Consider the following 24,983-nt stretch of genomic DNA (forward strand, 5'->3'; position numbering starts at 1 on the left):
TGCTTCTTGCCTCTCTTTCCCCCTTGTAACAACTAAGGTGTTGTAGCTGCTGCTCTAACCCTCCGGGAGTCAGCTAAAGCTCCCTCGTGCCAAGGACCCCGTTTTAAAAAAGCATTCTACCTCCCAGTCTTCAAGTCTCACTCTTATTTATTGTTCAGTTCTAAACTTTACTGAACACTGTTGATTATTTTTGGTAGGGAAATTCAGACAGAGCTTTATTGCAGTTCGGAGTCTTTAATTTCTGAATAAAATGTAGATAGTTATGAGACCTTTGCTTTAAACCTAATTACCAAAGTAGAACAGAGGTTTAAGTTCCAGAATGTGTTTTTTAAGGTCATTCTCACTGATATCTAGGTTTGGTTTGGTTTGGTTTGAGGTTTAAACAAAACAATAGTATACATATTAGATAGGTGTGTTTTTGACATAACTCCCAGCCATACACTAAAATATTTCAGTATCCATTTGAGCTACATGGATCTAAAATTATTTCATTTTCTTCAAAGTTGTTTCATTAATCTCATGTTTCACAGGCTTTTAAGGATATTTTCAAAGAAACATTAGCCTGAAGGTTTAATTAGCATCAGTACCGTTCCTAGAAGAAATATTTCATGTTCCTAAACTATGGGAACTGATTTTTGTTCCCCAAAAGAGAAGGGTAAATTGTTCTCCCCATCAAATAAGTAAGATTTGTTAGCAAGGTCATGTTGAGAAGTTCAGGTCACATGATGTCTGTTTCTGGAATTATTAATATTTTCATTTCAGTTGCTAGTTTGTCAGTTTAGTTTCAGATTATCTTTGTCAGCTTGCAAATGTTGCATGGACTTTCTTTGGATGAACTCAGACCGTTGTTAATTTCACAAACAGCATTAGTTTGATGAACTAAATATGTTACATATATATCATAGTATGTGTACATGTACTACTATTTCTTTTTTGGTAGCCTTTCTTTAAATAAATGCATTTAAAATTTATATTTGTCTTCTATTTTTTTTTTAAAAAAATGAAGATTACCAATGGGATTTTAATATTCTGTCTTAAATTTGTATAGAAAATGAGACGTATACAACTGCATAGCACAGAGATTAACATATAGTAGGTACCCAGCAAAGTGATAGTCTTTCCCTTTCGAGGACTTCCTGTGTATTGTCTTATCCTTAGAGAATCCTTGTTAGGAGTCATAAGTAGATGTGCTTGACTCTGGTTGACTCCCTCACTTTCTAAACGTTTGGCTCGTTTTTTCACCTCTGTGAAAAACTACCTTTTGAATACTGCAGCCTGCAACTCTTCCTACCCCCATCCCCACATGTACTCTCAGTTCTTGTCTTGCTCTATTTCTTTCCATAGTATTTTTCACCTTCTAGCATACCCTACAGCTTATGTGTTAGATTTGTTACGATTTGTCTTTCCTCACTGTAATGTCAGCTCCACGAGGGCAGGGATCTTTGTTTTTGTTCACTGTGAAATCTCAAGCATTTAGAATGGTGCTTGGCAAGTAATAGGCACTCAGATATTTGTTGTTGAATGAGGGCCCCTGTTTCCTGTGTAATAGAATAGAGACATTCAAGAATTAGAGAAGTCCCAGTGTCATGTAAATAGTCTAAAGCAGAGCTGCACTTAAAGCCACCCATTAAAATCCTCCTGTCTGAACTTTCAAGTGGAGTGTTCTTTTCATTAGTCTGCATTTTGCCTATTTAGTTTAAATATTGGTGGAGCCTGTCAGCATTTAGTCACACCTGGAGAAGCCAGTAGCCATTTAGGGGAGTTATCAACTGTTTGTTATTGAGCGTCTCCAACTACTGCTAATGTTTTTTCAGAGCCTCATGTCTCAGCTCAGTAGTTTTGGAAAATTACTTTTGAAGAGTATTTATGGTACTGAAACTTATATTAAGGTTTTATGTTAATTATGAGTATGTTAATTATGAGTATATAGTGTACAGTTAATTATGAGTCATAGTTAGGTTGACTGTGAAAGAGAAGATCCTCATGCAGTTTGAGCAATAGGAGTCCCTAGAGTTGATGGAGCCATAACAGTCAAAATGGGAGTGACTGGCCATAGCCCAACCCAGTCTGAACAAATTTAAATAAAAATCATCTAGTACCGTCCCCACATTGTTGAAAAGTTCCTCCTTGGTATTAGCAACCTGTTTAGCAGATGTCGCTTCTCTTGTCTTCTAGGATATCAGATGCTTTTGGCCTATTTCTTTTGTGAGAATTTAGCTCAAAAAACATATACCAGTTTAAGATGAGAGAGATGGTAAAATACCTGTGGTCGTTTCCTGCAACAAGTTTGTGAATGAAAACATTTATTAGGGCTGTGCAAAAATAAGTTTATTGGTATGTTGCACACACTACCGTTTTCTTTTTAATTGCACGTTTTGTTAGTGGCAACAAATCTAAGATGCACTGTAAATTCTTTTTGTCAGGTGAAGTGTGTTGTGCTTTTTTAAAAAAAATGCATAGTTAAGCTGTAGAAACTTAGAAATATTTTCAGTTGTCAAAGTGTGCCAAAATTGTATTCAAAGTTTTGAAAGGAGAGCAGACACCAGAGGTGCTAAAAAAGATAGAAGATCCATAAGGCAAACCAAGATATATTTTGCTGACCTTTCCCATATACACTTATATTTGGGTGGTAAGCAGTAATTTAGAAAAATAACAGTAAGTTATTTAAATATGAGCATTACTTTGAAATGACCTTAAAAATCTAACGTCTGAAGATTTTTCCTATGTAGCTCCTCTAGCAGAAGAATATTTTATATCAGATAGGTACAGTATGAATTCTAATTTAGATCTGCAGAGAACCACTGTCAATTACATCATCTTTGAATATGAATGACAGTGTTATAATGCCTACGTATTAAACTAGAGAATTTTAACTATTTTATTGCCCCGTCACATGGACCAGTGGGGTGAAAGCTAGGATATAAAATGTCATATTTTATTATAGAACATTGGTTAGTAAACCAGACAATATTAAGATAAAATTTGGGGAGGAAGAGTAGGACTTTTTTTAAACTGGCAAATTAGATTGGTTTTAATAGGCTTTATTTTTTAGTATACTTTTTAGAGCAGTTTTAGGTTTACAGAAAAATTGAGTGGGAAGTACAGAGTTCACACATACCTCCTAATCCCCCACACACAGGTTCTCCTATTACAGTATTAACATCTTGCATTATTGTGGTATATTACAGTTGATGAGCCAATATTAATAGATTATTATTAACTAAAGTCTGCTCTTTGTGTTATACATTCTGTAGCTTTTGAGAAATGTATAATGACATGTATCCATCATTACAGTATCGTAGAGAATAGTTTCATTGCTCTAAGCATCTCCTGGGCTCCATCTATTCTTCATCCCTCATTCCTCCCACATCTTGGCAGCCACTGCTCTTTTTACTGTTTCTACAGTTTCGCCTTTTCCTAAATGTCATATAGTTGAAATCATACAGTATGTAGCCCTTTCGCACTGGCTTCTTTCACTTAGTAATATGCATTTAAGGTTCCTCCATGTCTGTTTGTGGTTTGATAGCTCATTTCTTTTATTATTATTATTATTTAGGTTATGATAGTTTACAGCCTTATGAAATTTCAGTTGTATGTTATTATTTGTCAATCATATTATAGGTGCACCACTTCACCCTTAGTGCCCACCCTCCACCCCCCTTTCCCCTGGTAACCACTAATCTGTTCTCTTTGTCCATGTGTTTATCTTCCACATATGAGTGGAATCATACAGCGTTTGTCTTTCTGTATCTGGCTTTTTTCGCTTAATACCCTCAAGGTCCACCCATGTTGTTGTGAATGGGGCAATTTTATCCTTTTTTATGGCTGTAGCTCATTTGTTTTTTTCGCTGAATAGTATTTCATTCTCTGGATGTACCTTAGTTTGTTGATCCATTGACCTATTGAAGGACATCTTGATTGCTTCCAAGTGTTGGCAATTCTGAATAAACCTGCCGTAAACACTCATGTGCAGGTGTTTGTGTGGACTTAAGTTTTCAGCTCATTTGGGTAAATACCAAGGAGCACAATTGCTGGATCATATGGTAAGAGTATGTTGAGTTGTTTAAGAAACTGCCAAACTGTCTTCCAAGGTGGCTGTACCACTTAGCGTTCTCAGCAGCGGTGAACAAGAGTTCCTGTTGCGCCATGTCCTTGCCAAGCATTTGGTGTTTTCAGTGTTTTGGATTTTAGCCATTCAAATAGGTGTGTAATGGTATCACACTGTTGTTTTAATTTTCAGTTCCCTGATAACATACGATGTTAGGCTTCCCTTCATACGCTTCTTTGCCATCTGTGTATCTTCTTTGGTGAGGTGTCTGTTCAGATCTTTTGCCAAATTTTTAAGTGAGTTGTTACTGTCGAGTTGTAAGAACTCTTGTATATTTTGGATACCAGTCTTCTCTCAGATCTCTCTCTTGCAGAGGTCTTCTCCCAGTCTGTGGCTGATCTTTTTCTTCTCTTAAGCAAATGAGATTCTGTTTGTAAATACAATTCCTAGCAGCTGGAAATTTGAAGAACTACTTAGCGTAAAAAGAAGGGGGGAAACCCTAAGATTCCTCAATTTCCTTGCATCCTCACCAGGCCAGTTGCTTTTATTTGGCTAGCCTATTAATGAAACTACGTATAAGTGCATGATTCTGAAATCCTTTTTATTTAGTCATTGTAAAACGTAATAATGAAGCTTGGTGATTGGTGACCTCAGATAATTGGTAATTGTGTCTGATCACTTCCTTTCCTCTATTATATACAAATTGGTATTTAAATGGCACTTTTAATATTTTAATATGATTCTGCATAAAATACCCTCAAATACTCTAAAGTTTGACTCTTATACCAAATTGATATTAAGAACATATCATTAAAATAATAAATGCATAGTAGCCCAACAGTATCCCTCTACCATGTAACTTAAATAATAAAGAACTCAAAAACAAATAACTCTTGGAAACCAAGACTAAATGAAGTGAACGTCTATACAATTCTCACATGTTGGCTCCTTTAATACTTAACCAATAGGCTGTCACTTTCTGACCTTTGGAAGTCACTTGTTTGACCATGCCGCTGTGTAGTAAAAATCATTATTAAATTTATAAGGAAAAAATCTAATAATATCAGTAGACAGTCTCATTCCAATTTAAATTTAAATTAGAAATGTGGTTTAACACTCTCAACAGGAGTATTGAACTATTATAGGATTGTTCTCCCTGTATAGACCTGCTTTTAAAAACGACGTTTTAGGGAAGTGGTGACATAGCAGAAAAATTTATTTACACGTGTGATTGTTTGAAACTGCAAATTTGGGCTCCCCAAATGGCTGAGTGTTGCCTCCTTTCTTAAGGTGATCTGCTTGGCCTGTATAATCTACTTTCTTACTCAGCCATTTTCATGGCAAAGTGTATTGTTTTGGTCTTTTAATACTGTCAGCATGGCAGAATCAAGTTCCTTAAAAGGCATTTGAGAGGCAAACAACTTTTTTTTTTTTTTTTGAGGAAGATTAGCCCTGAGCTAACATCTGCTGCCAGTCCTCCTCTTTTTGTGAGGAAGACTGAGCTAACGTCCATGCCCGTCTTCTTCCACTTTATATGTGGGACGCCTACCATAGCATGGCTTGCCAAGCAGTGCCATGTCCACATCCAGGATCCAAACTGGCAAACCCCAGGTCGCTGAAGCGGAATGTGTGCACTTAACCCCTGTACCACCAGGCCGGCCCCCAAACAACCTTTTTTATAAAGGAAGTGAAGATGGCGAAAAACCAACTGTATTTTTTTTTCTTATTGGAATTCCGTTTATAAATCATAGAGTGCAAAATTTTTATGCTTAAAGCCTGTTACAGCTTTTAAGTGCTGTAAGTAACCATACCATGCAGTATTAATTTCGAAGCCATCCTTTAATGTTGTACAGCTGCCTTTGTCCTTAGAATGGTAGTTTAAAATAATTACACAGCTCTAGGGGCCGGCCCTGTGGCCCAGTGGTTAAGTTCGCGCGCTCTGCTTCGGCAGCCCAGGGTTTCGCCGGTTTGAATCCTGGTCGTGGACATGGCACCGCTCGCCAAGCCATGCTGAGGTGGCATCCCACATGCCACAACTAGAAGGACCCACAACTGTGTACCCAGGGACTTTGGGAGAAAAAGGAAAAGTAAAAAAAAAAAAATAAAGAATTCTCACCCAGATATTCCATCCTTGATAGCAGCAGGAATCTTGGGGATGACTTTGTAGGGGAGGAAGACAATTCCTCTACTGTCTAGGTCCTTCTGGCTGGCCTAAGAAATATACATGATACAGAATAACAGGAGAAGATCAAAGTTTTAAAACATGTATACGTGGGAGAAACCCCAGAAGACTGAATAACACACCAGAATGGCTGAAGTCACCACCTTAAATACCATCTTCAGCTAAAGACAAAGGAGGATGTTGGGGGTAGTGCTTTGGGACTTCAAAGGGGAGGAAGGCAATTTACATGGATATGGAAATGCAAATGTTTGATAAACAAGTGTTTGCTGTCTGTAGACAATGTGACCCGAGAGACAAAACTGATAAAAATGGGCTTGCTGGTGGGGCTGACCTGGTGGTGTAGTAGTGAAGTTCGTAGGCTCTGCTTCAGCAGCCCAGGGTTCACCAGTTTGCATCCCAGGTGCAGACCTACGTGCCATTTGTGAAGCCATGCTGTGGCTGTCTCCCACATACAGAATAGAGGAAGATTGGCACATATTAGCGCAGGGCCAGTCTTCCTCAGCAAAAAAAACAAGGGCTTGCTGGTGCCTTTCTGTCACACCTAGTTTATGTTATACTATAGTTATCTTACGATATTAGGTCCTTCCTGGAACAAGCCTTCTATCTTAAATTCTTTTTAGGTAGTTAGGGGGAAGGTCAAAGTTTCTTTCAGAATCTTGTCTTAAAAATAAGCAAGGCAAAGAGACACATTTTGGGGTGGCCAATTCTGATCCCCCTCAACTTCCTGAACGTGACTTGTCCCTTCAGCCACTTTATTTGAATAAGGCCTGGCTGCTGTGGATGGCTAGAGCACACTTGTCATCCTAGGCTCTCCCATCACCATATTCCCAGGATTCTCTTGATATCCTTCTCCTGTGTCGGAGTTCCCATTTCCTCCATCCCCTACTTACCTGTTTATGGGATTGCTCTTCTTTTGGTGTGAAGCACTTTCTTTAATAGGAGTGTGGGTGACAGATTCTTGTGGCCTTCCATGCCTGAAATAGCTTTTTCTACCCTCACACTTGGTTACTTGTCTGGGTATAGTGGTCTGGGTTGCTCATTTCCCTTTGGAATCTTGCAGACATTGTTCTGTTGGCTTGTTTCCAGTGTTGCTTTTGTGATGACAAGAACTGTCTGATCATTTGTGTGTTACTTGACTTGGGTTTTATTTTTGTTTTTGTCCCCACCCCTATCCCCATCCCCCTAACCCTGGGGCAGCTTATAGAATCCTCTTTTTGTTCTCAGGTTCCTGAGATTTCACGGGATGTGCCTTGATTTTCGTTTATTATCCTGGTCATTTGGTAGACCCTTTCATTCTGGCAAGTGATGTTCTTCGGTTCTAGGAAGTTTTGTTGAATTATTTTGTTGATAGTTTCATTTCCTTCACTATTGTCTGTTCTCTCTTTCTGGAACTCCTGTTAATTGGATATTGGACCTCTGGGAGTGAGCCTCTCATTTTATTTTTGCTCTCTTTTTTTCCATCACTGTCCTTTTGTTCTACTCTCTGAGAGACTTTATTTTCCAACCGTCTGACATTTTTTGTCTCGGCTTTTTTTTTTTTTTTTTTTTTTGAGGAAGATTAGCCCTGAGCTAACATCTGCAGCCAATCCTCTTTTTGCTGAGGAAGACTGGCCCTGAGCTAACATCCGTGCCCATCTTCCTCTACTTTATATATAGGATGCCTGCCACAGCACAACTTGACAAGTGGTGCATAGGTCCACACCCGAGATCTGAACCAGCAAACCCAAGGCCACTGAAGCAGAACGTGCGAACTTAACCACTGCACCACCGGGCCAGCCCCTCTGCTATTGTATTTTTAATTTCTACAATCTCTTTTTATGATTTTGAATGTTTCTTTTTTAGATCATCCTATTCTTATCACATAGTTGCAATATATTTTATCTCTTTGATGAGCTTAATATTTTTCCCGCTTTATCTTTTTTTTCAAGTATCCTTCTCCCCCTTTCTGTTTGTTGCAGGTTGCTTTTTGTGTGTGTGTTTAGATCACTACTGTTAGAGAAACTGAGGCATATTAAAATTTTAAGAATTTATTTGAGCAAAAGTCAATTCGAATTGGGCAACATCCAATCTGGTAGATAGAAAGGAGCTCCAAGGAGCTGTACAAAATGAAAGACTTTTGTAGGCAGGAAGGGAGCAGGAACAAGGAAGTTATGTTAGGCAAAAAAGTGGATTGGTTATTGCAAAGTGGCTTTCCTTTAGAGGACAGTAGGGGTCTATCAGGCAGGTTACTTAACTGGTGCTGATCAGGTGATTCTTGATTGGCTAGTTTAAGATTCCATTTCTGGGAGAGCCAAAACTGTAATTAAGTTGCAGTTTGGTGACAGGCTTAGCATACGCGACTCCATTTTGGGCCTGTTCTCTTGTTTTTAAAGATTTTATTTTTTTTCCTTTTTCTCCCCAAAGCCCCCCAGTACATAGTTGTATATTCTTTGTTGTGGGTCCTTCTAGTTGTGGGTCCTTCTAGTTGTGGCATGTGGGACGCTGCCTCAGCGTGGTTTGATGAGCAGTGCCATGTCCACGCCCAGGATTCGAACCAGCGAAACACTGGGCCGCCTGCAGCAGAGCACGTAAACTTAACCACTCGGCCACTGGGCCAGCCCCTGTTCTCTTGTTTTTAACACTATCTTCCACGTTAAAGAGTTTCTTCACATTTCTGGTAATCCTTGTTTATTTGCTTATAATTGAGATGGAGAGACAACCGAGCTGATGAGAAGCTCTTCGTGTGGGGGTGAGGTTTGTCTGCTTGAGGCATTGCAGTGGGGTAGTCTGACTGTGCCATTTGTTGGCTAACCCCCATATTAGTGTATTTTTAGGTATTTCCTTTGTGACTAACAAGATTCTCAGGGGAAAATCTTCCTACCTCCTGCCTAGAGAGCGCAGTCTGGTCGCTGGCATTTCTGGCTGGAAGGGACTCAGCAGCACTCAGTGTGCCACGTGGCCACCCCATCAACCTGTCAGCTACATGGTGCCAGATTCTCAGTCGTGCTTTGGACTGGCTGCATGTCTCCCAGTCCAGAGAAAGTGGGGCAGTCGTTCAGAGGCGTAGAGTAAGGGAAGATACTGGGAACCTCACTTCTCAAAAATACTTTGGCCCTCTTCTTCCTTGCTTTGGCCACCCCACTTTACCTTCGCGTCAAGCGCGGAGTGTAAATCGCTTGGTTTTCAGCTCCTCTCCCTGCCGGCAAGGGATTTGGTTTCTTGAGTCAGTGAAGTCAGTTACCACCAGTTTTCCTGGATTGCAAAATTTTGTTGCTATTGTCCCCTCTCCTGTTCCCAGTCATAATCCTTGTGGGACTATGATTTTTTTAAAAATTCCTTTAGTGTTGTTTTAGTTGAGTTTTGGGAAGGAGCAAAATTGGATGTGTGGTCAATCTGCCATTTTAACCCAAAGTCCCTTTAAAAGCTTTTAAGAGTTAGACTTACCCATTTACGCAGGACGTTTTTATGAAGCTATTTCTGTGTGCCAGACACTTGTCCTTTCCATGTAGGGTGTGCATTGGTGCTCGTTAACTAAAATCTCAATACATAAATAATTACCATAAATGGCCATTTAAACAAAGATGTGAATCACTTGTGGAAGGATTTGAGTATTACAGACATTAATATGGACGTTGTGTAAGTTAAATCCCTCTGAACAAATGCCTATGACAGTGGTAATACAGTTCTGTTTCTCTGGGGAAATATGTGCTGAATACCACCCATGGATGCCAGTAATACAGCTGATCCTTATTGCTTGTGGTACTTATGTTTTATCAAGTCATCGAGAACACTGAATTCGCAGATACTGAACCATTGCTCCAAGAGGATATCATAGGGTTAGGTTCCTGCCACCCTCTGGTCACAACATTTTTGTCAACAAGTCATCCTATAACCTTGTTTTATTTGTGTTTCTGTTTAAAGACACCTTATTTAATATGACTGAATGGAGCTTATCTGACACATATTTTCACATAGCCTTCTTGTGCCTAGGAACACTAGACAGCACTTTAGCACTGTTTGGGGGCCATTTTAAACAATAAAATCAGCAACACAAAACTGCAAAACATGGCACTAAATAAACCACAAAACGGGCTTTTCCACTTTTTTACAGTATGAGAGCTGAAACAAGAAAGCAAGGTGTCCCCTTGTTCCACTTCAGCTGGGACCCATTCTGTGCGTGTACGCAGGTGACTGCAAAATTGCTGCAAGTATTGATTTGGGGGTTACTAATAAATTTTAGCAAGTGGGTAAATTTGCAAATACTGAATACACAAATAATGAGGATCAATTGTCTATATTATCCCTGTCACTGAGCAAGGGCTCATCCCCTCATTTGCACAGAAGCCAATACTGTGGTACATCAGTCTTTGAGAAAAGAAACAGTTTATTATGCAGTCAGTTGGTAAGGAGATGGAAGGACAGGCTCTGAACTCTGTTTCTGATCCAAGGTATGGGGTAAGGTTTCAGGGATCAGTGAGGGCAGGCTGGTATGCGCTGGCAGGATGAGTTCCATTGGCAGATCAAAATTTTTTCTTCTGCGCGTGCTCCTGGCTGGCTCCCCGCTCCTGAAAAATGGCTTTTAACGTCCTGTTGTTAAGCTGAGGTCAGTTATGGGAGGTGGGGGGGATGGGGAGATGACAGTGAACAAGGGCAGGTTGCTGTGCAGATTTAAGTTATTGCCTTCTCTATTAATAAAAGTTTCTGGAGATTTAGAGTCATCCTCCCCTTCTTGGCACAGAGAGGGAGGCAGCCTTACAAATGGAGATTTCTTTTACAAATCTAAATTTCCCTTCCAAAAGGATAACTTCTACCAGGTTTTCAGAGCTTTTCCTATGTCTGCTGTTTTTTTTAATAATCATCAGCTCAGAATAGCCCTTATGCCAAAGAGGCATATTTTGGGGTGGCACATTCTGTTCCTGGTCCTGTGGTTACATCCCTAATGCCCCTAGCCCCACAAGGAAAGGCCTTTATAACCCCTCTAGAGTTATATGGATGTTATATGGATTTGCATATGCTTGTAAAAACCGTTGTTGTCTGGAGTTTTTACTGGCCAATGTAATCAGTAATAGCCAGTAATACCCTGAGTCATTAACAATTTACATACATTACCTCATTGACTTTTACAAACTTGTGCAGCAGATGTTATTTCTATTTAAAAGAAGTGGAAACTCGTTTGAATGACAGGAGTCACTTATTTGTGCTCCTCACAGCTAGTCAGTAGAGGAGTAGGGATTTGTCTGACATCTGAGGTCATTGCTGTTACCCTGGACTGAGCCTCCCTCCAAAAGCATCCTTGTGCTGACGGGTCGGTTACTGAAGTTGTGAGTAAGGCTCCTGTGCTGCAGTGAGAGGGATGTATGGGAGTGCTACCTGGTTTATGTTGTAAGTGTAATTCTCTCTTTAAAAAATTTACGTTGGCTTTTGTTTTTGTGGTCATTTTAATTTTAATATTTGCTTACTATTGAATCTGAATTATTTTTGAATTATGTAATTAAAATAGGAAGGATAGTATAAAATTCTATGATAGAATTGATAGTCCTTTGAAAAATAAGATAATAAAATCCACTTATTTTACACAGGAGAAAACCAGAGCTCCAGGAAATTAACTTGCCCAAAATCACACAGTTAGTTGCTAAGCCAGTATCCAAACTGTACAACTCCCAATCTAATTCTTTAAGTTTTATGTAGCCCCTTGTACTCAAAAGATTCTTTTAACCAAATGTGGCAAAGATTTAGTACCCAAAGTTAAGCCAAAACCTATTGTACTACCACATGCTCACTACTTTTTAACTTTAACTTCTTGGAGTGAACCACTGATATGAAACAAAATTGCTTTCGAGCAGGGGAAGAAAACTCAGCTGTCTGCAGGGGCCAGCAGTAGGAACTGTGGAGAGAGCCGGCCCCAGGGAAGCATTGCCCTCCTGACGTCATCTGATTAGTGACACTTGAAAATGCAGGTTCAGTATTATCAGATCTTCTCATGCTAGAAAAGCAGATATTATTATAAATATTGACAACTATGTCATACTTTAAAACGACACCATAAGACATAAAACAAAAGCGTCTGAGGGCCAGTTTGAGGCCACCGGTTTGGAGCCTGTACTTTAAAGGGTTTAGCTTACAGTGCAGCTTTCATTCCGTCGCGCCGTTAGTGACTCTGAGAAGGAACTAAGACCAGTTTTCTGGTGATATGTTAAATGAAAACTCTTGAGTTAAATTTATAAGACAAATACACCAGGCACAGTTAGTCTGGCTGTTTATTTCATGAAATAATTTGTTTAGATGTGTTTTGGCTGCATGTTACCCACAAAACATAGATCATATGTGTTTATTACCAGTTAGAGTTGATTCGTATTTTGAAGTCATGTGTAGAATTTTGCAGTCTCATATGTTAGCAGACTTGCTACGCTTATCTAATACATGCAAGGCTCTCATAGCATTATCACTTGCTGAAAATAGGTATTTTATCTTGCTTTACGGCAGTAGACATTACACAGCATCTGCAGTGCTCTTAGAACTCTCAGCAATAGAGTGTCCCCAGATGCATCCAGAGTCTTACCTTATTTCCTAAGAAAATAATGGGAGTTACGGTTCTTAAAACATGAATTGATATAAAACTAAAGCATTCTAAATCTAGAGTACAATTAGCAGTTACTGATGAACTTCTTTCCCATTAGTATCAGAAAAAAATAGATGAGAGTAAATACCTGGAGAATTTTGGGAGAACTGTGGCATTTATCCATCTTTTTTTAAAGCTTCTTATTGAAATGTACATACAGAAAAATACACACATTATAAATGTACAATTCAGTGGATTTTCTCAAAATGAACATGCCTGTGTAGCCAGCACCCAGATTAAGAAATGAAACATTTATTCATACTACTATTGATGGGTATTTGGGTTTCCATTTGAGACCTATTAGATTTAGTGCTGCCATGAATGTTCTTGTACATATTTTTTCGGTGAACTTAGCACATATCTCTGTTGGGTGTATACCTGGGAGTGGAATGGTTGGGTCTAGGATATCTGTATATTGCCAGTTTTTCAATGTGTTTGAGCCACTTCAGACTCCACTAGCAGTGTATGGCTTCCAGTTGTTTCATATCCTAACCAGCACTTGATCTTGGCTTTTTCATCCCCGTCATTCTAATGGATATATCTCACTGTGGTTTGAATTTACATTTCCTGATGATTATTGAGATTGAGCACCTTTCATTTGCTTATTGGCCATTTGGATATCCTCTTATAAAGTCCAGATTCATGTCTTTTGCACTGTCTTTGTAAACTTTTTCCCTTTAACTTTTAAAAATAAATAGTTTGCTTATATAAACATTTTCATTCAGAGAGCTAGCTATTTTCCCCCCATTGACTCTACTGCAGTGAAAAACATCTTAGAGATCTGCTGATATATGTATAAAACCAAAATAGCTTTGGCCCACAAGATTACCTTCTAGATAACTTTATAAACAAGAGGGAACCTTGCATGGAATGTTCTTTTCAGGCCATTTAACCTATTAACATTTATTATCAGTACAAAAGAAAAGTAGTAATAAACAGATGTACTTTTTAAAAAATTAGTGTTTGGAATAGACTTTTGCCTTTTTGGTTTTATGAATTTGTTTTGTGAATTCTGACTGGAAACAGTATCAGCTGCTAATTGGCAATATGTTAGTAATTAGAAGAGTTTATTTAGAAAAAGAAAGTAGCTTAAATTTGTCCTTTTAAATAATTTTTATCCATACAGTTGTTGAGGTTTTTTTCCTGCTTACAAGTAATATATGGTTGTGGTCAAAAATTCAGAAGTTATAGAAATTGAAAGTCTCCCATAACCTCACCTCCTAGAGATAATTTTTTGGTTTGAATTCATCCAGATTTTCTTCTTTGAATTTGCTAACATATTTCACAAATGATATACTCTACGTACTGTTTTGCCACTTGCTTGTTTAACCTAACAATAATTGTTGTTACTGAATTTTTAGGAGTTTTTAAAAAATAATTATCTATGATAATTAGATACCCATTATTGACAATAAGAATGCCTTGTTGAATAGATAAAAAATAAAAAGTAGGGGCCTCCCGGTGGCACAGCGGTTAAGTTCTTACGTTCTGCTTCGGCAACCCAGCGTTCACTGGTTCGGATCCCGGGTGTGGACATGGCACCGCTTGGCAAGTCATGCTGTGGCAGGCATCCCACATATAAAGTAGAAGAAGATGGGCACGGATGTGAGCTCAGGGCCAGTCTTCCTCAGCAAAAAGAGGAGGATTGGCAGCAGATGGTAGCTCAGGGCTACTCTTCCTCAAAAGGAAAAAAACGTAATTAGTATATCAATTTTATTAACTTTACTTATAGATCTTTAAAATGGTACATTTTCTGGCAGATTCAGTATGCATCTTTTAATTTACCTAACAGAGTATTTTCCTAGTACACAGAAGAATTCCAACTAAGGAAGATCTAAATTAATGGAGTTTATAAGCAGGTTGAAAGTGGCTTGATTTTTAAGCAGTTCTTTTTATATTTAAGTCATCCTAACCATGGAAATTCCCCTACTGAGTTGGTAATTCCCCTCTGTTCTTCTTGAGAACTTCTCTGGATTGAGCCTGCACTTTGCACTTGGATAGGATGATGCCTGCTGATCATTTCCGGCCGCTGGGGTGGCTGTCAGACGAAGGCTGTGCCTGCTCTGCAGAGAACTTGCCTATCTCACTGGTCGTCCAAGGGTTGTGCTTGTTTTCTAGTTCAGTGCTCGGCATCATGGGAATGTCATCAGATCTTTCCTAAAAGCGAATATCCCGTCTCTGGAAATCTCCAGGTGGTTTTTTTTTTTTAAGCAGTGAGACTAATTTAAAAGTATATACTATTAGTCTTTTCAAACAGTGTTTTACAAAGTAAAATAAAGTCCAAGGTATTCTGTTTTGTGGAGTAGTATAACATCTAATGTACAAACAAAATCTTCATTTTTCCTCTAATCTAGAAGCAACTCTTCGGATAAATTATTATTTTGAAATGAGAATAATTGAGCTACATTTTCCCCATCTAGATTTAAAAGACTATAAAATAATGTTGTTGCTAAATATTAAAGAAGATAAATTCCTTTTTTTTAATTGAGTTCATAATAGTTTACATCAATGTGAGATTTCAGTTGTACATTATTTCTTGACTGTCACCATGTAAGTGCTCCCCTTCTCCCCCAGGGCTCCCCACCCCCTTCCCCTGGTAACCACTGAACTGTTTTCTTTGTCCCAGTACTTGTTTATATTCCACACATGAGTGAAATCATCTGGTGTTTGTCTTTCTTGGACTGGCTTATTTCGCTTAGCATAATTCCCTCTAGATCCTTCCATGTTATCGCAAATGGGATGAATTTGTCTTTTTTTCTGGCTGAGTAGTATTTCATTGTGTGTGTGTGTGTGTGTGTGTATATATATATATACACACACACACACACATATATATATACACACCACATAAAGAAGATAAATTCTTTTAATACCTTTATTGTAACTGTTGTTGGTAAAATCGGTGTGGTCTTGTGGGGTTGATTGTCTTGTGTTTCTTGTACTAAAGCAGGACTTTGCTGGTTGAAGATCACCTTCCAGTTTTGTGAAATATTTCACCCAAACGTGCTTTTCTGTTCTCGTGGTACCAGATTGAAGTTTCTCTGTGCATGATAGGGTTGGCAGCCTCAGGAACAGAAAGTAGACGTTCTTGTCTGGAGGCTTTTCTGTGACTGAACCACCATCATGTAATAGATGTTCTTAATAAGAAGTAGTGAATGGGAGCAGGTTTAATATAGGCATCACTTTGCAAAGCGGGAAGATGCTGTGGTGTGTGTTGCTACTCTAAATGTAAAGTACTAGTTTTAATAGCTAATCAAATCATTATAGGATAAATTATTTTATTCTGGGCCCCCAAAGTGATTCGAAATAATCTAGCTATTCGATGAGCTTTGGAAACACTTGGATCCTAAAGAACGTAAACGTAAATGTCTCATTCCCCTCTCCTTCCATGGGTAGTGTGGGCAACCCAAATAAAGTGACTGTCAACCTGTGGTTGGTAGATGTTTCCACTAATTGTTTGGGAAAACAAAATTGTTTCCATTTGTTCTTCTGGAAACAAAGAAATAGAGCTATAGTTCTTCAAACTGTTTGTATAATGGTCAAATTACTTTTTTGTTTTTTAAACAATCTTGTTTCCTGAGCTGAGAACTCATTACCAGACTTACCCTGCAGTATGTTTATGTCTGCTAAATTAAACCAAATCAAAACAAAACAACAACCAAAAAAGCCCGCCATAACCTGCATGTAGGTTTTTAGCGGTAAGGAGCTACTGGTAACAGATGCTTAGCCATTGTTGTGTGAGCAGCTTTGTTGGAATAAACATAAACAAGAGTTGCACTGGGGGAGCTACTGGAACTGATTGATCAGACTTTAAGGAGAGTCATTATACTTTAAGCAGCATGACTATTTAGGGAGTATCTGTTCAAGATATTGGAAAGCTCACAGTGTGTTGTGTGGTGGTTAAGGGGGTTATGAGGCTGCTGCTGCTCCCTAATACCAGATTTTATAGCTATCTTTCAGTTTAGTTAGGGTGTCTTTCTGTTGATGTCTTATGCACTAGCTATTGTTTAAACTTGTTCCCTCTCTTTATATAGGAGGAGGGGAAAACCAGCCTGCTAGATTGAAACAAAACCTTGTGAAGGAGATTTAACCCCTTGCTTAGGAATGTAGGGATTTATAATTAAACGGATTCATTTGTCATTAGGGTCTTGGACCAGTATTGGCAAGTATATCACTGACTTTCACATGTCTTTTATGGATATATGTAATTAGTTAGGTTTATTCTCTATTCCTTGTGTTTATAAACTGTGTGAAAGAATCAAGTACTGCTTATAGAACATCGTTACTTGAGATCTGACTTTGTAAGTGCAGTTTTCTCTGTGTTTTGAACTGAGGAAGGCATTAAGTGGGATCCTTGGAAGTCAGAGAGAACAAATTCAATGTGAGCCTAATCAGAGTCCCACCATGTTTTGAAGGGCGGTTCGTTTGTTCGGCTGTGGAGTGGGAGTTGTTTTTGTTCTTTGGGGGCTCTCTGAAGTGAAATGGATGCTCTTAGAGTGTCAGTATTTGTCTTTCTTGTTTCCTTTAGGTTAATGTTTGAAAGTTATTAATCAGGTTGAGTAAGATGGGTATCCTGCCCTAGAGGTTTTCCTGTTTAGTGGAAAAGCTGAGATTTATAAAGTCACACCAAAATGAAATAAAGTGATAATGAAAAGCCTTGGGCAGACTGGCTCTATAATATTTCTTAGGCTATTTGTGCAGGTTGGTTTGTTTAATTATTATTATTATTTTTGTTATTGTCAGAATTGTCGTTTCTAATAGTAGGATCCCTCACACCATTTAAATCAAATCTTGCTTGCTACCATAGAAAATGGGCTCAGAATATCTTCTTAAAGTCCAAACCATTCCTTTAAAGACTAACAGATGTTTGCCCTCCTTTCCAGTCAGTGAAAGATGAACTCTTACTAGTTCCTTTCCTCTTTGCTTTTAAACATGGCATTAAGTAAAAGTAGATTTGCATCCTTTTGGGGTTTTGACCAAAGTACACACCCATCCCCTTCCTGCCTCCCTGGAACTGGTTCAAGATTTGGAGAGAAGGGTTTGTTTGGGGGCGTTTCCCTTGTCTTATCTCTGTGTGAGCATATGCTAGGGTTGAATTTATTTTGACCCTTTCGTTTTAAATTTGGAACCAAAGCAAGAGTTTAAAGTACAACAGAAGAAGAGAGCCTGCTGAACTTGAGACATGAGGGACCCAGGGAGGAAGGTGCGTACATGCATTCAAGCTTTCCCGCAGAGCCTGGCCATCTTTATTCGTATACTCAATTATAAGCTAATAATTACTAGATGAAGGGAAAATATTTAAAACTATATAAAGATGTGTGTGACATTTATATTATGTGCTTAAGTTTACAGCCGTGCCTCTAGTATCCACAATTTGAAATTGATGGCAGAACAAGTAAATTCTGAATTTTTATTTGAAAGCTTTTTGGAAAAGCTTTGGAGGATGGATATTTGCAAGCAAAAAATGTATCATTTGTGATTGATCTTTAAGGGAATGACTGAGAAAGTATATAGATATTTTAGGCATTAATATTATTTTGTCTTCTAAAGCATCAAATAAAGAGAACTATAAAGAGTTGTTATTAGATAAAGGTTACCCAGATTCTCCTTAAGGTTGAGAAGCAAATCTGTCTTCATTGATTATTATTTATCTTTGTCCGTTAATTTTGAGCACAGTACCTTGCATGTGTAGTTGACTTCTTTCTGGACTGATCTTTTCCAGAGCCTGGCCCAACTAGAGAATCTGTGCAAACAGCTGTATGAAACAACAGACACAGCCACTCGACTCCAGGCAGAGAAAGCCTTGGTCGAATTCACCAACAGCCCCGACTGCCTGAGCAAGTGCCAGCTACTCCTCGAAAGAGGAAGTGTACGTAAGATTTGAAAACCCTGAAGGATAACAGAGGCTTAGGAAAATGTATTCTGGTTCTAAGTTTAGGGGTGGACTGGGATTGGTTCTTGGTTCCTCTAGGTGCCTCTGCCATCTTAATTTCACTTTTAAAAAAGCACCATACCTGGGAGGTTGGCAAAAAATACCTACAGCCTCAGCAGGAAAATCTTGTTGAACATACATTTTGTCCTGTCATTTTTCATCTTGAATCACACTTCTGGGACTCTTTCTCTGTTCTACACTTAAGTACCACTTCATATCCTTCGCACAGAAGACAGGGCTGTATGTAAATGACTTCTTATCCACAAAGTCCGTGTCACCCTACAAGATCTCCAGTCTTCTCTGTTTTTCCCCCTCTGTACCACAGCTGCTTCTTAGTGCCTTAGAAATGTAGGGTAAAAATGATCTTGACAATGAAATTGAAGTATAGTTTTAGAAATGGAATTAGAGTCTCTTCTAGCTTAAAAATGGCAATGCAGTGATCAAAATAATGTTTTTAATGAGGCATAATTTGATTAAATTAATATTTTGGCAAGATGGGGGTGTTAGGAAGGGTAAGACTCCAACCAGGGTATCATGACAGGGCACCGAGAGAGTCAGAATCGCGACTAGACTAGCAGCTAACACCGTGCTGAGCTCTGGAGGGACGTGTGGAAAGAACAGCAGTTCTTTGCTGAGAGGGTGGAGTTGTAGATGGCTCCACTGTTAAGTCTTCATTAGTAGTGTTATGCTGTTTATGGAGTAAATAGAACAGATTACACTTGGCTCAAAATTGCCGCTTAGTAGCTGAGGGAGCTAACGCTTCTCCCAGGCATCTGAAGGTTACAGAGTCACGGCCAGAGATTGTATGCTGCTCTGTTTGTTTTCGCACGTAGTTGGTATATTTCTTTTCAATCACTCGGTCTTAGAATTGATCCACTTACGTTTGTGCTTTCAGAGATAGACCACTAGCTCTTCCAGTGGATTCCCACTGGAGCCCCACTATCATCCCTGACTGTTAACTCCACTTCCTCATGTTGACAGTCAGCAGGCTGGAATAAAATAGGATTGGTGCAATACTAAAAACACTCAATTATAGTAGGTTCTTCCCTTTTAATCTCTGTTGACTTCTTAGTGACTTAACAGATTTATTGGAATTATGTGTAAAAACTATGCATTATATATTGTATAGTTATACACTATGTTATATATGTATAGTCCTTCTTGCATTATTTGTGATTTGACTTACCTGCTGTAATCAGTTTAAACCATGTTCAGGGGTGTTGAATAAAAATTACATGTCAAATCACTTTCATAGATTTTTTCTTAAGCTTAATTTTTTTTTTATGAGATTGGCACCTGAGCTAACATCTGTTGCCAGTCTTCCTTTTTTTTCTCCTCTTCTTCTCCCCTCAAAAGTCACCTAGTATATAGTTGTATATTCTAGTTGGAGGTCCTTCTAGTTGTGCTGTATGGGACACCAACTCAGCATGGCTTGATGAGCGGTGCCATATCCACGCCCAGGATCAAAACCGGTGAAACCCTGGGCCGCCAAAGTGGAGCAAGTGAACTCAACCACTCAGCCACGAGGCAGGCCCCTAAGCTTAAATTTTTTTTATAACTGGTCGCATTACATAATGCCTATGGATAGGCCTACTGTCTTAAGGATTTATAGTTTGATGGAAGATTATCCTTGACCCTTGATTAAATTACTTTGATGGTTCTGAATCTCTCCCTGTTATATGACATGATATAATATAGCCACACAGAAGAATTCCCACACAGCACCTTCTTATACATTATGATCAGATAGAGAACTCTGATTCTCTGTAAGGTTAAAATTCATTAAAATCAACACTTGAGAATATGATAATGCTATTTCATTGCTTAGGGCATAATTTTCCTTTCTCATAAGTAATTGTTATGAATTTACTTTAAAACTGGCATATGTGTTCCCCAAAGCTGTAGCTGACTGATAGCTGTGCTGATGGAAAGATACAGTTTGGGCATTAACTATACAGTGTAATGTGATGGTTCCCTCTAATACTTCCTTTCTTATTTTTACTACTATACTATAGGAATTCTGAGGTAAAACTTTTTGAAACATCATTGTAACAAGGCTATTGAAGGGAGAAGATTTCTTGGTTTAAATGACAGAAGAGATCTGTCTTCTAGAGATCCTAATGTCTTTCTGAAAAGATCCCCTCTGGCGTCTGCCCCCTCAAAGTGATGCAGATGTCTGTATTGGATTTTGTTTGATCAGGCCATTGACTTTATCCTGCCCCTGTTCATGATTGAAATCAGTTAAATGAGCACATATGCTATGTGGGACTCATTTTTCCTTAGAATGATAGATCCCCTAAAATCTGGAGGATCACATATAGCAAAACTGGTTACTTTTTCTTGAATCTGAGCACAGATTTCCAAGTGAAAAATCTTATGACTGAGTAACTCAGTAAAATTGAATTCTAAGACCTTTACCCCCTCTTTTCACAGTCATCTTACTCCCAGTTACTGGCAGCTACTTGCCTTACAAAGCTTGTATCACGCACAAACAACCCTCTACCATTGGAACAACGGATAGATATTCGTAAGTAGAGAATTGTCTGTTCTCTCGTAAAGAAATTAGTTTGTCTAATGATTTGCTAGTAATAGTTAAGTTTATGTTGCTTGTTTGATAACATTTTAAAATTGCTAAGCCTATAGAATATCTAGAATCCGGTTTTTTCCAGAATTTTGGGCTTATGAAAGTCAAGAGGGCCCAATCTAATTGCTTCCAGATAAAGCCTGAGTCATTCCTTTTGTCTTCAGGAGGTTTCTTTCATTCAGTCTTTACTGTCACTAGGAACTTAAGAAAAACATTGTAAGGATTATTAATTCTGTGTAGACCATGTTAGTTAACTCTAGGAGTAGATTCAACGCCATACTTCAGAGTCTTCATTGTGATAAGTATAAAATTCTGAGTTGGAAAGCCTACTAATCTTGAATTCAAAGTCCTTTTTCTCAGTAGCGTGAGGAATTAAGGGAGTTTGGGGTAAATAGTCTAAATTTACCATGTCTTGGACAGTGGCACATTTAAAGACGTACACCCTTCCCTAGCAGAGCTTTCTACTATGTGGGGTATTTTTGTTTTATAGGGAACTATGTGCTCAACTACCTTGCCACTCGGCCAAAGTTGGCTACTTTTGTGACACAAGCACTTATTCAGTTATATGCCAGAATCACAAAACTGGGCTGGTTTGACTGTCAGAAGGATGACTATGTCTTCAGAAATGCAATCACAGACGTCACAAGGTTTTTACAGGTATGATGTACATATTTGAGGTAATAGGAGTGAGAGAAGCAACATATATATACTTATATACTGATCTACCTTTTAAAAATTACACCAAGTGGAATTATTTGGTACATTATCTTCCATCTTTTTTATCCTTACTGTGTCTTGGCTTTACATGTTTACATGCCAGCACATGAAACCCTGCTTTCCTTCTTTCTAATGCCTAGACTGTTGCAGTCTAAAATTCTGTAATGTCACCAATCCCTTGTAATAAAGGTGGGCATTTCGTTTGTTCCTGTACTTTAGATGGTAAATACTTCAGTGAACATCCTAGTATATAATCCTATCATACTTTGAATAAGTGTGTTTGTAGGTGAATTCCAGATCTTGGGATTATTCAGTCAAAAGGATGGGTGCGTTTTTGGCTTTCAAGGATACTACCAAATTACCCTCAAACAAAAATCCAACAATTAAAAAGAATTCCTGTTTCCCTGTACCTCCATCCTGGGAGCTCAGCTTTTTAATTTTTCTAATTTAATCAGTAAAAAGAATTGGCGTCTCAGCATCTGAGTAACACATGAGATGGAACAAATTTCCATATGTTAAATTCACTACTTATTTTTGTTTTTCTGTGAACTTCCTATTTATGTCTTGTGTCCTTTTTTATTGGCTTCTTTGCCTTTTTCTTATTGTTGTATATAGTCTCTTTATAAATTATGTTATGCATTCATTTGTCATTTATCTTAAATGTGATTTGCCAGTTTCTCCTTTTATCATGTATATAGTATAGTACTTATGGGTATTTTTAAAATACAAAAGGTTTCCATTGTGATGAAGTCGGATTTAGCAGCCTACCTTTATGGCAGTTAGGTTTTATGTCCTGCATAACAACGGCTTTTTAAACTGTAATTCCTTGCTACCTTCTCTAGGCAGTTTTTTTGCAGAGGGAGACTCACCCTCAGCTGACATCCACTGCCAGTCTTCCTCTTGTTCTATGTGAGCCACCACTATAGCATGGCTACTGACAGACCAGTAGTGTAGGTCCATGCCTGGGGAACCGAACCCGGGACCCCAAAGCAGAACGTGCCAAACTTAACCACCAGGCCACCAGGGCTGGCCCAAGGCAGTTTTAATAGAGACACAGGATTCTGTCATTTTAAAAGCATGACTGCATTCCAGGGGCCAGCCCCATGGCATAGTGGTTAAGTTTGGCACACTCTGCTTCAGTGGCCCAGGTTCACGGGTTTGGATCCTGGGTGCGGACCTCCACCACTCATCAGCCATGCTGTGGCAGTGACCCACATTAAAATAGAGGAAGATTGGCAGAGATGTTAGCTCAGGGCTAATCTTCCTCAAGCAAAATAAAGAGGAAGATTGGCAACAAATATTAGCTCGGGGCAAATCTTCCTCACAAAAAGGAAAAGTATGACTGCATTCCACGTGCTGAAATCATCCTGCACACACCAACTCTTTCTGCCTTACGTGTTTTTACCAGGATAGTGTTGAATACTGCATCATTGGCGTCACAATTTTATCTCAGCTAACCAATGAAATTAATCAAGTAAGTGCTACAGCCTTCCTCCTTGAAGTAAGTGCCATATTTTTTCTTAGTATTGGTGTTTTCTGCTGTGTGTGGGATGATCTTTTTTGGCAGTTGTGTGCTTTTGCGGTAAGTGATTAATGCTCTTTTGAAACAAAATAGTTCCATTGGGTTTTCCTCTGTAACAGCAGTCTACCTGACTCTTATTGTCCTCATCCCCTTCTGTCTCCAGAATATTTTATCCTCCCATCTCAGCTTTCCTCACTGTTAACGTTCATTGTTAGAGATGAGAGCAGTGGTCATAAGTCAAAACTTTAAAGAAATAATTGCTTTGCCAGTGAAAGAGAATGAGTCCAAAAAAGGAATCATGAAAGTGGGACCAGCATCATTTATGTGCCCCTTCTGCGTATATTAATATATGTTTATAATCACTTAAAAAATCAGTTTTCATTTGCTATTATGAAAGAGTTTGCTGGTGATCTTTTCAGAATGCATAAAGCATTCTACTAAATACCAAATAGTTTTTTAAATAGTGATCAATGTCACAGATTACTACAGAGGAAATACCAGTGGCTTTCTTTTGCTCTGGCTATTATTTTTTTCAGTCATTTACTTTGTATCCAGCTAAAATTTTGTAATTATTCAACAGGCCAGTATTAATATTAGTTATAACATCTCACCCTTCAGTTATCAGCTGTTAATTACATTGGCATCACTGTTGCTATTGCTCGTATTTATGCAGACATTTTTATTAACCCTGAGAAATTTTAATTGTTGAGTTGCTACTATTTTAAATGAACTAGCTTATAGCCCATTAAAATCTGGATGCATATTGTGTTCTTTGTCACATGCAATCCCCACTGTGGTCAGTAGTTAGCAGAATAATAATGCGTATACTTTTGACTGATTGCTATGTGACAGGTACTGTTCTAAGCACTTTACTTATATTAACTAATTTTATTCTCACAATATTTCTGTGAGATAGGTACTGTGGTTATCACATTTTTCCAGATAAGAAAACTGAAGCACATAAAGGTTAAATAATTTGCCAAAGGTGTCACAGTTAGCAAGCAACAGTATCTGAATTCAGACCCACGTAGGGTGATTCAGTGCTTGTGCTCTTAACAACTGCCTTATTATTTAACCACCACTGCCTTCGGAGTAGGAGAGCATGTATTAAACTAAGTTCAGAGATTGTGAGGTTAATGTTCTCCCCTTTGAAGCTTGGCCCCACAACATACATCAATGTTGGTATGAAAAAAAAGCTTTTCAAAATTTTGCTTATCATTCTTAAGAAAACAATAGAAATGTGTGTAACGTATTTAACATATAATTATTCTCTGTATTATGATCAGCATAACAGATTATATGTAATATATGTAATCTAGCAATACCTTATTATCCAAGATATTTATGATAACACAGTGACACTGAAGCTAGAATTGGGGAATATTTTTAATTTCTGTATA

General features: G+C 38.4%; 1 protein-coding gene across 8 annotated transcripts in view; it reads left to right on the forward strand.

The window, feature by feature from the left end:
- The window catches only part of XPO7 (exportin 7), a 104,876-nt gene that overhangs the window by 48,022 nt on the left and 31,871 nt on the right, over positions 1-24,983 (forward strand). For 2 of the 8 annotated variants that reach the window (XM_070255940.1, XM_070255923.1), the window contains exons 2-5: positions 18,551-18,697; positions 21,194-21,287; positions 21,835-22,001; positions 23,470-23,562. In XM_070255940.1, the coding sequence (XP_070112041.1) occupies positions 18,551-18,697; positions 21,194-21,287; positions 21,835-22,001; positions 23,470-23,562 (501 nt within the window). Of the gene's footprint in view, positions 1-17,833; positions 18,032-18,550; positions 18,698-21,193; positions 21,288-21,834; positions 22,002-23,469; positions 23,563-24,983 lie in introns of those variants that run through there. The other 6 variants (XM_070255910.1, XM_070255933.1, XM_070255927.1 and 3 more) reach the window with 5 other exon arrangements.

Source organism: Equus caballus, chromosome 2 (assembly GCF_041296265.1).
Source record: "Equus caballus isolate H_3958 breed thoroughbred chromosome 2, TB-T2T, whole genome shotgun sequence".
Taxonomy (NCBI): domain Eukaryota; kingdom Metazoa; phylum Chordata; class Mammalia; order Perissodactyla; family Equidae; genus Equus; species Equus caballus.